The 17056-nt window shown below is 41.6% G+C and overlaps 1 protein-coding gene across 5 annotated transcripts in view; it reads left to right on the top strand.

The window, feature by feature from the left end:
- Nucleotides 1-17056, top strand: part of LOC111265522 (uncharacterized) — a 126324-nt gene that overhangs the window by 105413 nt on the left and 3855 nt on the right. For 3 of the 5 annotated variants that reach the window (XR_015313092.1, XR_002683500.2, XM_086970527.1), the window contains exons 3-7: nt 8417-8629; nt 11567-11832; nt 12230-12278; nt 12565-12744; nt 13053-13754. Coding sequence is in view for 3 of the 5 variants with exons in the window: in XM_086970527.1 (XP_086826653.1) it covers nt 8417-8629; nt 11567-11832; nt 12230-12278; nt 12565-12744; nt 13053-13754 (1410 nt within the window). In the remaining 2 variants the exon portion in view is untranslated. Of the gene's footprint in view, nt 1-8416; nt 8630-11566; nt 11833-12229; nt 12279-12564; nt 12745-13052; nt 13755-14409; nt 16935-17056 lie in introns of all 5 variants that reach the window. The other 2 variants (XM_022842283.2, XM_022842281.2) reach the window with 2 other exon arrangements.

Here is a 17056-nt window from a genome sequence, read left to right as displayed (position 1 = left end):
TATGCAATTTTTCACTACGAACAGAACCCGTAACGCTGAGCTGATACTGGAATAATCATATTATTTCATAAATTTTTTTGATCTTGATGTATTTTAGAAGAGTTATTAACGAAATGAATATATCCCAGCACCCGGCTAGTCCTCATGTCGACTGACCTAAATAAGTGAAAATCTCGAGTTTTAATTTGGTACCACTGCCGTCACCTGTTGCTTTAGACAACTGATAATTCTCAGCACAAAAACCCGTAATTTAAATGAACGTATTTTACTAGATGGAAAGAATAGAAAACTTCCAGCTTTTCATCGACACTGTATAACCACGCGTCTCGAACAGTTTCGCCTACTCCTTTTCTACGGGTACGTACGGAAAATGACTTCGCTGCGTATCGACCTTTGGCCAACGAATAACCAGCTGTCCGTTGTTCTGCTGGCGCTGCTGTCCACAGCAAGAACAACAACAGCTACGGGACCAACGGAAGCGTCACAGCGATTTTTTAGAGTTCGACTGTTTGTTGTTTCCCTCTTTGGCGTCGTCTCAGCTGTTTCCAGACATATAGAGCGTAAGCGGCGGCCAGCAAAACCAGCGATCGCCATTTATAGCTATTGTAAAAAATGATCCTAGGGGTCCGCCTGATAATGTCAACGACCAGATATACGTACGTACGCACGCATTGGCAGCTTTTCATCAACGCAAGTGCACGACACGAAGCCCGGCTCGAAAGTTAGCAGACGACGAGCTGACTCACGAGTCAACGGCCACTCGGTAGGCGACAAAAAGGAACAACAACTCACAATGACTTGATTATTCAGTTGTGTTTGTCCCTGTGAAGCTCCTTCCATAGAGCTACGCAAATATGAACCATATTAGCAACGGCAGCCAAGAACAAGAACACGCCGAGCTGTGGGTATCACGCGATCGAAATGAGGGACAGTGGCGGGCAGGAGCGGTCAAATATCCGAGGACCTGAGTACCCATTAGCATCATCATCATCACCATTATCATTCTTATTTATAAGCGTATATTCCAGATAGATATACGCACTAGCAAACTTACAGACTTGTCTCATGTTTATGACATGAATTTGTGTTGAACACGCACAGCTATCGACGTTTTTCATATTCTGCTGACCGGCTGACATTTTGATCGGTTTGCCACTGTATTTGTTTGTGCACTCGTTGTGACAACGACGTAGATGACTTTGTTCAACTATGCAGCGTCGTTCGACGATAGATCAAGGAAGACGGCAGTGTTCGGTTGCAAGCGGAAAAAAAAAGGACACAGAGAACGTCCGAAGAGCGCTAAATCGCTGTGGGGAATGGCGAACTGTGGAGCAAAGGCGGGATTGGGATCGTTTCCCGTGCCCGTACACTCGAAAGCTTGCTCGAATTCTTATACGTTTCGGCCATATCGTATAATACATCATCGAAGTCGCGTAAATGTTTTCGGTAGCCAATCAGGACTGGATAAAGTGTAGGTTGCCGTAACGGGAGGGAAGTACCCTATTGCTACCATCTCCATTCGCTTGTCTCACGCTTCTTTTTTTGAATCGATAGTTGTAATAGTGGTTATTATTTATATTATCATTGTCGCCTATTGTTGTTGTAATCTGCTGCTGTTTTGTCTCATTTTGTGTACGTACAGTAAATGCTCTCTATTAGAAATACGGAAACGAGGCTAGTGCTATGATGGTATCTGATATTACGTTGAATAATCGGGGCTGGGCTGGTTGTCGATTTTTGGCGATAGAAATGCGAGTTCGGTATGGAAATACCACCAGGAACTGATGGACCAATCTTCGATATACAATTATTTATTATACGGAATGTATACGCGAAACAGCATAAGAGTATCCTAGTCGAACGACTGGATTTACCGGCCATGCTCGACTCATCTATGATGGACGTCTCGTAAGGCAGTGCGGTACAAATCTGCTGATCGTGTGAATCTAGCGATACGAAATTCGAATGGTGTCGAACAGCGATTCCGTTCCCGCTCACAGTCATTCCCGTTCTAGACGTTATTCTTAACGTCTGCGTAAGTAGCGGGAAGTTTAGATGCACAGTGGTGTGGACCATTATGAATGGATAACTGGAAAATGGACGATGTATGGAAAACACCACGAATGTCGTATGATTGCATCGTCTCTAATGTAAGGAGAATACAAAAAACATAAGATGCTTGCTTTTTAGAATAATTTTATGTACCTTGAATAGATATGAATGAATTTGCCCTTTTGATGTTGGCCCACTGTTTGCGCTAGCTTCCACCATCACTAGTATTGCCAGTTTCTAGTGAGTCAATTTCTTTAGTTGAAGTGAAAGGGGTTTCAATGTTCTATCTGGTCCCTATGTTTTTGGCAAAGCGCACAAGGATTGGCGGTAATCGCTAAGCATCGTCACCTGAACTGATTCAAATCGATTGATCTACAAAATCTCTTAATACATGCATACGCTTTATACAATATTCTTAAATGGAGGCTTCGGTTCGCAATCTACAGGGAGCTTATTTTTCGATACATTCGTCTTCTATACACGAATGTGTCGGTATGATGAGACGATTGTAAATAATCATCGCCACAAGCACCTACCCTTGCCTAATACAATGTAACGCGCATCTCTCAGTCGTCTTTTTCGGGTTGTTCTTATGTGTAGGCGTAATTACCGTGGACTTCGATGGCATGGGGCCTTTTTGATGCGTCGAATCTAACAGTCTTCCAGCAGGAACAACGAGAGCTTCTTTTAATCAGATTTAACTAACGAAGTGTACTGTCTAGCAGACAAAGCTGACATTATGTGACTCGTGACAGCGGTAGGGTAAATGCCCTCATTGTCCTAGTAGAAGACCTCGACACCTCAGTGTCTAACACAGTATTGTGCACAGGACTGAGGCGGGCAAACGAAACACGGCTATATTGTCCACGATACGTTACAGTATGTTGACGAGAAAGATCGTGCATAGAATACGGAACCTTAGTGGAAATTCGTAAATGACACTGCCACCACTTATCACATTTGACCTCCTCTTTCTGCGCAAATCGCTAACGCATTTAGACAAGAAAAACGTCCATGTTTTTCTTCTTCTTGAAGCTTTTCATTCAGAGGCTTACCTCTGACTTGTACTGAGCCGTGCTGCTATGACACAAACCAGATACAGTCTTTGCTATCCATGCTGTCCTTTCCCTGCTTAGGATCCTTATCCTATTTTATATATATCTATGTATGACGATCAATTCCTGATAAATTCTGATGTTGCGTAACAAAACTGTATTCAGAGGAATATGCTAGATGGCTATCAGGACTTGAAGCTTGTGCAGAGTATCGTATTCAATAAGCGGTGAGGTTACTTTAAAACGTATTATTATAACGACCACTGTATGCGGTCATTTTATAAGACAGAATTATGCTGCCTGTTTCTACTAGATAAGTTGGTACTCGGTTATCACAAGGCCACAGGATTAATAGCTGTGAAACGGTTTTGCAGACATATTCAGATACCTTCTAACATACATTAAAGAGCCACCACATAGCGAATAATAGTTGATACCGCTTTTTTGCATATGTCGTATTTGATAATGATTATATTAACAGCATACGCTTTCATATGGGGAGAAATGCGTGCCGCGTGACCAACGCCTGTTCTATCATTATAAAACCGGCGTCGCAGGGGTTGGCTGCGGAAGCGGATGTCCTTTGTCGTTGGGTGCTGTTGTTGTGAATTTTAATCTGGGAGCGAGTCGTGTCTTCATGTGATTGATACTTGTTTTGTGAGAGAAAATCTCAGCATTAAGATGCCAGAAAAAAATGGTTGTATGTTGTCGACATGACTCGGTCGCCGTTTGCATGATTTTCAAATGATACCTGCTACCGTGTTATATAATCACAGGACTCGATGAACGTCCAGATGCACGCAGTGTTATCGGTTGCCATGCATACATGTTACAGGTATGGTTAAAATGATTTTAGAAAACTTCTGTTCTAATTCGGATGCAAGGTGCTCTCTTGTTTTTCCATCCATTAGCTCCATGGGCCCAGGATTCGATTAGTCTACACATGAAGATACCAAACGAAGTGCAGTCGACTTCGAACGTATCCCACAATAATTAGCTATCGATTCCCTATTAAAGATCACGTTATGGTCGAGCCTGCAGGAAAAGAGACGGAAGCATAAAGCGGTGTGGCGATGGTGATCTTTTGCCAATTTAGCTAAAAACAAAAAATCCAGCCATTGGATAGGTCTAACGTTTAATTTTTTTTTTCAAAGTTTCTTTTGTCATAGAGCTTCCTCTTCGGACTTACTCTATATAGAGCCGGGAAGGTTTCCACGCACTGGGACATATGACTACCTTTAAATTTTTATTAAAACGGTATCCTCAGTTTTAACCTCAAGTATCTTAGACTATGGAACACTAAACAATACAACAGGCAAGAGCTTTCGCCTCTTACCGTTTCATCTACAGCACGCTTACGGCCCTCTACCGCTCATTTTGAGTATTCCGTGCATTTTATTTCTTGCCCGGTAGAATAACAAACATTGACACTTATGCACTTACAGAAGTAAACTATCCTATGGAGTTCATTGGCATTGTCGATAACAAATATTCTTTAATGCCAAATAACTAGTTTTTTAATTAGGTGTTGTTTAGTAAATGTTTCTTTTTTCGCTATTGAAAATAATGTAATCTTCGAACTATGTGCGAACGAGCTGACTATCGATAGCCATATTGATGTATTTATAAATTTAGTAGAAATGTTTCCCATGTCTTCGCTAATCTGATTTGAACTCTAATTACAAGTTTGATTTTGTCCAGTTGAGGTACGTTGCATTGAAAAATGGCTTAAAAATTACTGTTTCTCTCTCTTTTTTTTTAGATCCTAATTATTTTTTCTGTTTTTTTTATGGCTCTTCTATATAGATCCTAATGTCGAAAGCGTTTTCATGGCGTTGCTGAAATCTAAAACGTTATATAAAGGGTATCAATTCGTTGCAACGATAAGACATTTTTTAGCCATTAACTGGCTAGGTTTCTCTGAGGTTATGCCTGGCGTCGGTGCGTATTATGTAAGTATGTATGCAAGTGTCTAGGGAAAAACAAGCTACTCCGTAATTAAATATGGCTTCCCAATTATTAATTCTGCAGTTATAGTTCTTGGTGAGGAACAAGTTTGCTTTCAGTAAAACAGCTGTATGGACCCGAACATCGAGAAGCTGTCAAACTGGAACCGAGTGCTATTATAATTTCTTATAAGTGAGGAATTTATCTTTGATCTCGTTTTCTTTTTGCGTTGTTATCTCAACCGACGTTTGGCTTTTATCAGTCTGCAGGTATCGCCGAAAAATATCTTTATCCCTCTTGCGTTTCACCTGCAGGCCCCTTTCGTCTACCTCGTTATGCTTGTCAGTTCGTGACGACCTAATGTCGACCGCGGAGGAAGGAACTGTCAATATTTAAGAGATATGATTATGCACCGGCATAAAAGCCGGCGTCAGCATGAAACAAGTGGGGAGTTAGGATTGTAATTCTGCTTATTCTCTAATATATTTTTTTATCCTTTTATTCTTCCGGTATTCCGTAAATTGTCCAGATGCTCGATGGAACGTGGATGAGTTTCTACACGGCACAGGTATCCGATAATTCCTAATGTACAGAAAAGTGGTAGTACAAGGAGCGGTTGTGTATTACTTCTCCAGTGAAACAATTCAAATAACTTAAAATGCTCTGTCTGAGCTAATGAAACTGTCCGGTTAGCGGGTGAATAACTTGTTCGGTCCTTGCTTTTGTCAGTGACTAATGCAAACTTACTCGTTGGCCCGCCCTTCCAGTCACTGACTCGAACCTTCATGCGTCATGCTACGCGCGCAGTGTTATCGCAATGTTTTTATACGATTTTCTTACTGGCAAACATTTCAATTATGCAAATAAAAAATTATCCAATTAAACCCGATCTCTTTTAGACCATGCTCGTAATCTGACGCGAATAGCATCAGTAATTGGTCACCATTTTCATACCAACGGTGTATTCATCTATTTTTTATAAAAAAAAAAAAAAATGTTTCAATATCGTATATTCGTAATATTCAGTATCACATTCGTACGTTCCCAACCTGCCACTCCGCCTTCACTTACCCACCCTTCGAAGGAAGAATACTCTGTTCTCCAGTTCTGGAAACAGCCCAGTGTGTTTGTGTTGGTCTGTAGGTATGTATGGCGCTGTCAGCCTCTTAAAACACCGTCAGGGCTTATCGAGACGTAATGTGTGCCTTTGAGGAAATCAACGTTGCGTTCCTCCTTTACGCATGTAATAGTTTTCACTGGTTCTAGGTGGGTTCATTGCTGCAGAGCTGACAGTGGCAATAGTTACCTCTGCATACATTATGCACTTGCTAAACGTAGGCCACTGATCTGTGGCCTTATTGTTGTTGACAGTCACTGCGATATCCAACGTGGCGTCTTCAACACTCAGCATTCATCCAACGACAGCCACATTTGGGTCACGAGAAATTTGTCGGTTCTGTAACAGTTTCGTGGTGGTCACCGTCGCAGCTTCCTTTGGGTCAAAAAATTAGTCTCTAGCATTACCGCTGTCGAAGTTTCTATCATAGCAGTGGCACCAGTAGTACTATTATTGGCATTATGTTGACATAATTATCTTCATTATCAGTGCTCTTATACACATTATTATGATTGTATAAATCGACCATTAGACACAAGTAAGAATAATGCGTTAGGTCACCCAGTAAATGCCAATTTCTGCCACCCTACAAATGGGTGCGCTAGAAATTTGAATCGAGAGGAACTGCAGCCGTCCTGGCTCCAAGCTCGTTTCGTCTATGGAGTGCTGTGTACGTATCCGTCGGCGACACGAATGAAAATCGCGTGGGTGCGCGAAACCATCGCCGATTGCCACTTTTTTTTTTGCCGTCGTTGCCTTCTCTTTCTCTCTCTTTCTCTCTCTCTCTCTCTATATATATATATGTATATATATATATATATACGCGCTAACGCTGAAGTACCACGTAAACTCTACATACAGTTATCGCTGATTGTGGAGTGGCTTAGATTGTTCAGCTGCGTTAGTTTGTTTTGCCAGAATCGAATCATCCGTTTATCTGTCGATATGTCGCGATCTTTCTTCGTTTGGAACTATCATCCTCCATTAACTGCTGAAGCAGACGGTATAGTTGGAACTGCTGCCTTGATCTGATAATGTTTCTCATTCTTATCACTTGTATCTATCTATAATTTCTATCTGTGTGAACTATATAATGTATGGATGTGGTCATATGATTTCACGTATATTTTTTTGATTGCTAGTTGTTGCTGTTGTTTTTGTTCTTCGTTTGTTTAACGACACCATTGCGTTTTAACGAGACGTCGGCGGCGTCACGATTTCAGGGCGTCCCACGGTTAAATTACATGCGTCGTTATCATTATGAGGACGTGCTGACGTAGGTGAAGAGCTAGAAATGTTATCACCAAATCGCCGGCGGCTGGTTGTTCTTATCTATATCATTGATCTGATCTCGTTTGCTGGGTGCGACCTGGAGATTTGTATTAATTGGGAGAGCCCAAACAGGGGATCACTTTGCGTACGGTGGACGTCACGCGGCTTCTATTTTTGCGCTTTGCCCGCCTGCTATGCATTTGTGAATGCAATTAAGCGCGCAATTACGTTCGGAGTCTAGCGGGGCGGTAATATACAAGTCAAATTCTGGAACATCGCTTCTTCTTTTTACGACAACTTTAGTTCTTCAGTTTACGACAAAACCAATTGGACTGGGATTCTGATGCCAAAGTGGACTCCCTGCGATATCAGTGTATGTCAGAAACCACTTTGTAGCTATAATTTTTTTTTATTTCTCATAAAAAGGTTTACTAAAGATAGGCTACAGAGTAACTAAGTGAACATTTTCATAATGAATTTAAGTCACACACAATTTTAATTTGGGAAACGACAGATTTGGCTATATTGTACTTTGTAGGATCTCTCAGAACTCTCCACCCTGGAGGCTTCAGTGTATTTAGTATAGTCCACTGGGGCCTTTGCCGCCTAAGGTTAATCGAGCACAATGAGTCTCCTGCCTTCAGAAAAAAAAGTACACTCACACTTAGGTCCGTATTGAAGGCGAGCTGTCTGAAATAACACTTCATGGTTATACTGGATCTAAAACTCGAAAGTGGTTCATATCAGTATGCTCACCAGACGAATTAACTGTTCGGAGCCATTAATATCTGAAAACACTGTTAAAATGACGCGTTTTCGTCGTGCAGTAGAAAGTCCATTAGAAATATTAACGTGAATTGTTGAATTGGTCGTATACTTTACAAACTTCCAGCCGTGTCAATACTGTGACTAGCTTTAACATATGTTTAATGAGACAACCTGTCATTATTGCGATCTGTCTGCTTTTTTTCAGGGGAAAATTCGCTACGGTCCGTCGCTGTCGTCATATCGAGTCTGGCCGCGATTTCGCAGCGAAATATCTTCGAAAACGTCGAAGGGCAGAAGATGTGCGGCACGAGTTGATACATGAAGCGCTCGTACTTGCGTTGGCAGATAGTTGTAAAAGGATCATCTCCCTCAAAGAGATCTTTGAAACGCCCACTGAAGTTATACTCGTTCTTGAGATGTAAGTTGAGCGTGTAAGACAACGATCACGTTTTTCTTTGATGGCGAAGATTCTCAGCGGACCTTATCCGTTAAGTTAGCGAGCTTAGTATAATAGAAATTATTAACCTATGTTTGTTGCCTTCCTTATTAGTACTAAAAGTTAAGTGAGAACTAACCTCACTTGACACTCTTGAATTGACTCTCAGGTGCTACTTTTATGACAGGTTTCGGTTCTGTTGTTTAGCATTGCTTCGGGGAGTTTTCAAGGAAGAGAATTAGTATGAACAGACTGAAGGCTCAATTATAACCTAATGCTTTTTCGTAACTGATGACCACCTCGGTATCCTTGTGTAGCACTGCTTCAGGAATCAGTTAAGCTTGGTGGCTTAATATAAGCCATTTGAAGAGGTCAAGCAGAAGAAGTAATGACTATCTTTACAGCTTTTGTTACTATTCAAATCCAAATATGTCTACGCCCAGATTAGAAACTAGACTACTAAGTGTCTTCCGGTCAGCAGGCGAGCGCGTTGCCATTACTCTATTGTGATGATAGTACCCCGTCTACATATATAGATTACATACAGCTCTCACCAATTTCTCATACGATCTCTAGTTTATCAGTCTCAACCGGGTGATGTCTAGTACCGAAGCGCTGTTTGTTTCAAATAGAACGATAATTGTTAGGACTACCAAGACGTTTTTAGTGCCTGGCCAGTAGGAAGGTTAATAGGTTTTGCGGTCTTTGCCCTTCCACTTCTATGTCGGTTTCACATTAATTAAAATCTTTGGGTAGCGTAAAACAACAGCTGCTTAAATATTTTACCACAAACATATTATTACTGCTATCGGGAATATTCCTATTTAGCTGAAAAAAGGACAATTGTGGACACCTACTGCCCTGTTGGCTTGCCGACTATGAGCGGGTAAGTAGAGACTCTGCACTGAATGGCCTACTCGAATGACTTAATTGTTGCGACTATTTTCAGCGAATAGCCATTTCGGTTTATCCTTTCCCTCTGACGCTCTATCGATCTGAGGTTGTTCGTATGTTGTATATCTGCGTCGTTGCCTAAGAGCGCGTAAACACGTCGCTCAGTACGCTGCAACCGTTTATTGCATCGTCATTCTACAATTAATGTGCTACTGCGTCACGAAGCGCCGCAGCGTATCATTGACTTCCACCACTATATTCAATATCTACTACTGAGATTTGAAAATAAGGATTTTCAAGGGTCAAGATCAACTCTGAATTCCTCACTTGACATACGCATACGTTACAGGCAATTATAGTATATGATTATCCGCCGTGCTTATCCCAGGGCAAGTTTTACTTACGAAAGGTAAATCGTTGCCATCTAATCTTTCAGCTTTTCTATTCTCGCGACAAGCAAGCGGATTCAAATTTCTATCAAAGCTATATATATTACGAGACATTCAATTATTGTTTTCAAGGCTATTTACCTACCTGTCTGACAGTCCCTTTAAGACAGGTCAACTTAAACGGTCAGCAAACACCGCAGCCGCTTGTAATGCGCACGGCGAATCATATACTCTTGATACATTGTCTTTACGTGTCTGACCTTGTGTTGTCATGGGTACGTGTGTGTAAGTATATATCGTGTGCTGTGAACGCGTCTATTCGTTGCCTGGCCACTTTCGTTGAAATCGCTTTTTTGCTTACTCGAATCAAATGTTCCGTTGAGCTGAGTCAGTTTTGGCTCATCTGGGCGTCGTTGCCCAGGGGCCGGTTCGTCAGGTAGTTTGCCCATCGGGCGTAGATGTCTTCTGTAGAAAAAAGACGATAGATGGCATCACTATCTCTGTACCACCATTGTGTCTTCGTGTGTGCCTGTGCTCATTTGAAACACTGAACCCAGTGTGTCCAGGGCTTATATTAGCGATTGACTAGTCGGTGAAAGACATCCGCGAAAATTTCAGCATTTCGTAGTAGCGTAACGCAGAGTTTTTCGTTACTTACTCCTGTCCAAACGCTGCCGGCCGCAGCTTCAGGTTAGTCGCGATTTCTATTCCCGTAAAACAGTCAGAAACGTTACTTGAAACGTTACAGCTGTAGAAACTCGTTAAGTAAAGCCATTCCTAGGTAATAGTTTTACCGGAGTATCTCTGGTTAGAACAAGATGCGTGTTTCTTGGTGACGATATATGATGGTGAATTATACTTTGATACGCATTGGTATACGAGTGTTATCGTGAAGGCTTACTCTTCCGCCGTAGTGACTGTTTTCGCGAAGAAATCGATTGCAGTTAATTAGCGCATCTGTGTCGTACAACGTCGAACTTGCAGCTGGCGCGTTATGAAGTAAAACGCAAGTTTTCAAGTGGTAAACTTGTAACACATTTGTCAAATTCAAGTATTTGTCGTACAGCTGCTGTTCTCGTTAGGGGCGTATTTTTTCGAGTTGGGAACTCGGTTAAGCAATGCTATTTTGAACTTATTTCACTTGTTTGATTTTCGTCTACAGGCTCTGCTCAGTCTTCGGCCTCAATCAAAGCCTCATTTCAGGTTCTACTATTGTGATCACCTGCAAATAGGCGCTGCAGAAAAATATTGTTGTAGAGTTTCCGATGTGATTCCCCGTGTCATTGTAAATAAAAATGTAGGCCGAAACTTTTTTTTTTTCATTTGGCAAATACATTTCCTCTGCACACGGGGTAGAACCTTTTTTCATTTTATTTTCTCAAAAAGTTTCATTTTTAAAGCACAAAAAGCACTTTTGTTTTTGAAGTTGAATGACCAACTGCAAACGTCTTTAATCTTGCTATACGGTTAAAAAGAACTATACCTGTTTCTTGAGTTGCGCGCGTAAAAAACTGTTATAAGGTCCGTTATTGAGTTACGAAGCGTCGCTTTCCCAGTACGACACGAATTGTATTTACCCCTCATAAAGCACATCACTATTACTATATATAATCTATTTTTACACTATTCACTGCAGGGCTGCCGGAGGTGAACTTCAACACGTCCTGGATGCCGAGGACTGCTTGCCGGAATGTAGCGTGAGGCAGCTTTTACTGCAAATCGCCGAAGGTTTGGCATTTCTTCATTCGCAACATATTGCTCACCTCGATATAAAACCGGCAAACCTACTACTGTCAGCGGCTTGGCCGCAAGTTGATGCTAAGCTTTGCGATTTTGGTATTTCTCGCCTCATTCTTCCTGGTGAAGAAATACACGAGATTGCCGGAACGCCTGATTATATCGGTATGTATCCTGCTGCTAGACACGTATCGTGCTTAGAAACACAGATGGTGGATTGCCCAGGTTGTATGAACAACAGTCTCCTCTAATAATATCATTCGGACAAGCTACGTTTGTATTAATCGTATTTCTAAAATCATTTGTAGTGTTTTATCTGTCATACCGAAAAATAACTAATTTTTTTTGACTCAATTAGTATGCCCTGTCTCAGACTAAAATGCCAATTTGATTTGGGTAACAGGCCAAATGTGTTTTCTGCATTATATGTGTTGGACAAATATATCGTTCTTCCTATACTCGCATTTCAACAACAAGCCTATGACCTATTTGGTGTCCTTTTCAAGTCTATATCCATTAAATATCTGTTGTATATTTCTATTTTTTGTTTACTTCTTTACAGCTCCTGAAGTTTTACAATATGAACCGATATCGCTTTCCACGGACATGTGGTACGTTTATCAAAGCTGCCTTTAGATATTTATATATAGTTAAAATGTATTTTTTTATCAAGTCCAACGTATTAAACTATTAAATCTAATTATAAAACGAGTTATTGTATTATTACAACAGAATTTGGTATTGTGTACGGCAAACTAGCTGCTAATCAAATGAGTAATGTGACAATGGTTTCAAGCTTATACTTGGTTAGCAAAATTATTTCTTAGATATTTTAAAAAATTAATTATATCTAGATCACTGAATGTTAATTACCTACATTTCGCTTTTCATTTACAGGAGTTTGGGAATTTTAACATATGTTCTCCTTACTGGCCATACTCCGTTTGGCGGTGATACAAAACAAGACACATACTGCAACATCACTCTCGGAGAACTCGACTTTCCCCAGGATCTTTTCAAGGATGTAACTTCGGAAGCTATTCATTTTATTACACAGCTCGTTGTCAAGGATCCCAAGTTGGTTTCGCTTAATTTCTTTTGTTTTTATGTCCATCGCAGTATATAATCCTGACAAGTTAGAAATCTTTGTAATTAATAACAAGTAAATTTGTTATAGTATATTTGTTCGTATTAACTTATAGGTTTGATCTGTTTTTTGTTGCATTTCGCACAAATCGTCACAATCGCAATGAAACAATAGCCTCTTGTAGGTAACTATTCCCTGAATTATACCTGAGCTCCATTTAGAACGTTTTACTCATAGAATACTATTAATACTGTTAACTCCCAGACCATTTTGTTATGTCAATTTCTTTGTTGTCCAGAAAACGACTGAATATCGGTGAGGTCCTGAAGCACCCCTGGCTAACTCAGCCTTCGCCGTGTCCCTCATTCTTGGCAATTACCGCGGTTATCGGAGTTACAAATGATAACACTAGCCATCTGGTCGCCAACAGCAATAATGTTAATAATAATAACATTCATTCAAACGGCAAAAACTCTAACAAAATCACTAACGGTATAGCTAGCTACGGTTTAGTGGTCGACAGCGAACAGTCACCCAATCCACGAGAGGATCAGGAGGCGGTCGAACGTCTGCGTGGGGGTGCCGCCGTCGTTCAGTGCGAAACACCGTCGAGTTCATCTATAGGTAGTTGTGAAGAGAGTGATGCTGAAATTATTATGGAGGATCAGCGAGGACTTCAACATCAGCAGCCACAGTCTAAGCAACAAATCGTGAACGAAGATAGCAGCAGTGACACTATAAACATGAATTCAGACAATAATAGCAGGAGAAGCCAGAGCCGTAACGGCGTCGTCGAAGCGAAACAGACTCGGGGTAGTTCGCCAGTCATGGCCAAGCGCGCCATCGTGAATGAGGTTGAAACGCCAAATGTCGTTGCGGTGGCTGGTCATGATGATGTTGTGCCAAATAATCCAGCCGACTCAACAATCGGTGTCCAGCTGCAGCATGGCGAAACATCTGAGCAGCTCGTTCAGATTCATGAGAGCAGCGGGGAAGAAAGGTACGTTGGAATTAAGATCCTAAGAAAAAAATTAAAAGTAGACACGGTTGTTGGAAAGAACGTATTAGTTACTTGTAAAATACAGGATGTCCTATTTTGTCTCGGTTCTTACTCGTCATATCGGACGGGATAGAAGTCGACCAATGTGGAGACTTCGATAACCTTATCTGCGAATAAATGCAAGACAAAATGGTTCGGAGACCATCTTTCAATAACACAGTGATTATGGTTACAACTGATATTGAATGAGAGAAATTAAATCAATCGTGTGTTTTATTTAGAGGGTTATAGGTCGAATAGAATGCAATGAGAGGCTTCTTAGTAAAAGACCAGTACTGACAATAGTGAAATACTTCAAGTTTCACCCTATAATAAATTATCGCTTTTCATTTCTCCTAGTTATGTCACTCTGAGATAATTTACAGTCTCTCGTTCTGACCTATCTATGTTCTTTTTTCTTCTGCCTCTGACTTCTGTAACCCCGTCCATTTGACCTGTCTAATCTAATTATGACGTTCCGACTGCCCGATTTTTTTAATCTTCGATCTTGCTCTAAAAAATCCTCACCCTATTTATCCTATCCAATCCAATATAAATATCCCTAAACCACCCTGCGCCAATACGCCGCAAATGGACGCGTCTGTGACGAAATCAGCAGTGAATCCTGCGAATCCCAATCGGAACCTGATTCAGACGCCGATGAAGATGCGCCTGTGCAGATAACCGATGTAACGGACGATCCTGAAAGTCAGGCCGAGCTTGAGGACCACTCGGCCACGCCAATCGTTACCGATTCTGAGGACGTTCTTCAGAGTCCTTCAGCGTCACAGAGCAATATTTATGCTCTGCACAAAAATCGCAAGGTACTACTAAGTAGATTAGCGATAAAGGAACAAGAAAGGCACTCGATTGCTTCTTCGGGATCTGTGAGCAGCACAACGACGTCAAAAAGTGTCTCTGCTACGGATTTACGTCGGTCAAGTGTTGGCAAAGGAAGGTCCAGTAAGAAGAATAAATCTAAGAGCAAAAGCCAATCCAATTTATCTAAGCAGGATAGAGGCAAGTCGCAGTCCGATTTATTTGGGCATGATAATCAGCAAAATACCGTTATTGAACAGCACAAGGTCGTTGCGACGCCCGAATGCGTGACAATGCAGAGTGTCCGACCAAAGACGCCTGCCTTAAAGTCATCAGGGAACACTTGTCTTCATCAGAACGAATTTGAGAGGAGAAACGATGTAGCAACATCGAAAAGCTTTGATGATGATGAGGTGCAATTGGATACGGTCAAATCACCCCAGCCAGAAGTTGCCGCAAATATTGGTTTAGTGTTTGATGATGAACTTGTTAAGAAAACAATGGAGAAAGAATGTTGTAGTGAAGCATCAAATGGTCACCGAAAAATGAAGGGAACCGTCTTAAGAGAAGAGAAAGCAGTCGTTGAAGAATCCAACAACGATCTGAACAACTCATCCGAAGCTGTAGACAAAGCCTTCAATAATAATAATGGCGCCAAAAGTATGGCAAACAGTAAGAACAAAGCTGAAAATGGCTGTAAGAAAGGACACGATTTGGATGAAACCCAAGGCGATGGACGATGTAATACGGAAAACGTCACTTCAGAAAAAGTCCAAAAGGTCAACGAAAAAGGAGCCCACAGAGAGCACCATAGACCACGAAGTCCACAACTGTCTGTGTTTGACCGTATCAATCAGCGGGCGGCCAAGTTCATGGACATTGGCTCTCCGTTATCCCATTCTCATTTCTTTAAGACAGAATTTACCAATCGGAATGAGCCAATGTTTTTCCGAGAAACAAATGACTTATTTGAAAACTTCCAGCTGAGGCATGGTGACCTCATCGGCCGTTTCATGATAGACTTTCCGTTTAGAAACCGCGACGAATTGGGTCTAAGGAAAAGAGATTTAGAAAAAGTGAATCTGCGCAAATACGATGCAGTGGTTAAAAATGACACTAGTTGGCAATATGAAAAGGATGTGCCTCTTTTATCTGGTGAGCTAAAGGGCCGCTGTCCTTTCTACGATAGATTATCCCGCTTCGATGGGACACCTCGTCCAACACAAAAATTACAGGAAGAAGCACCTATCGCAAGCGCTTCCTTGAGAACAGCCCATTGTATTTACGACAAATCAACTGAAATGGGATCCTTCAAGCAACAGGAATTCGAGAGTTCTGAATGTGAGCCCGATCTCAATGTTTGGCAATATCAGGAAAGCTCTTCAGTTCTGCAAAATCGTACTAGCAGGCTCAATGGCGATCTCCGGCGAACCTTCGCGTCGCGCGAAGTGGAGGAAGATATCATTGTTGACCCTGAAAGCATATGGCAGTACCAAGATGAGATTTCAATTCTCAGTCGATTACCAAAAATTCCGGTAAAGGATGAGATATTCGAGGAAACAATTCAGCGTCGCCGCCTCAACGCGCTTAAAAAAATGGCCGTCGGCTTTAAGCACGCTGGCGAAGGGTTGTTCACCGCAGACGACAATGACCTTATTGATAGAATCATGGGCACCGATTTAGGTGACGGTCTTCCTATCTTTAAGCGGGCTGGATACAATGATTCATCAGGCCTGAACTCGTTTCACTACGGAGACAGCTTCGAAACACAGCCAAGTAAATGCTCGGTTCAAAAGGGCTTTAGCAGTGACGACGCGTCCTTTGACCGATTTCGAGATAAAGCCAATGCAACAGACAGCGTTGACAACATTATTCCGGTAAACGTCGACGTAATGGCTGCAAATAAGGCTGTCTCAAGCTTTGAAAAAGCTAAACGAACAAGCGGCGCTAAATTAAATCGGTTACTTAACAAGTTAGACGAATGGGAAGAAAAGATCAAAAACGTGCGTTACGACGAACCTGACAATGGCATAGGAACTCCGGTGGTCGGTGCTTGTACAACATCCAGACAAACCGATTTAGCGTCGTTATCATCTGAACAGATCAATCTTACAAAACACTTGACGAATGCCGCCTCGGAAGAAATGAGGACCTGCACTGCCGAAAAAATCATAGAGAAAAACAGCATCAATGAACCGTTCAAGGAGTACTCGTTTACGAGTTCCAGCAGTGGTTTGAAGAAGACAGTCTGCTACCAACGTACAGAAGTTAAGAAGGTTTGAACAAACTTCATGTCAAAACCCGATGAGCTCTCGTCCAGAGGTAAATCTCGCGTGAGACGAGTGCCGTGTACTGAATTGCCGTATGAAATTATTGATTGTCGATGGATTTATCAGTTTACCGCTTTTGGGTCGAAATCCCATTGCCCTCATGTTGTATCTGCG

This window comes from Varroa jacobsoni, unplaced genomic scaffold (assembly GCF_002532875.2).
Source record: "Varroa jacobsoni isolate VJ856 unplaced genomic scaffold, vjacob_1.0 scaffold_979, whole genome shotgun sequence".
Taxonomy (NCBI): domain Eukaryota; kingdom Metazoa; phylum Arthropoda; class Arachnida; order Mesostigmata; family Varroidae; genus Varroa; species Varroa jacobsoni.
This window is presented reverse-complemented; position numbering and strand designations above follow the sequence as displayed.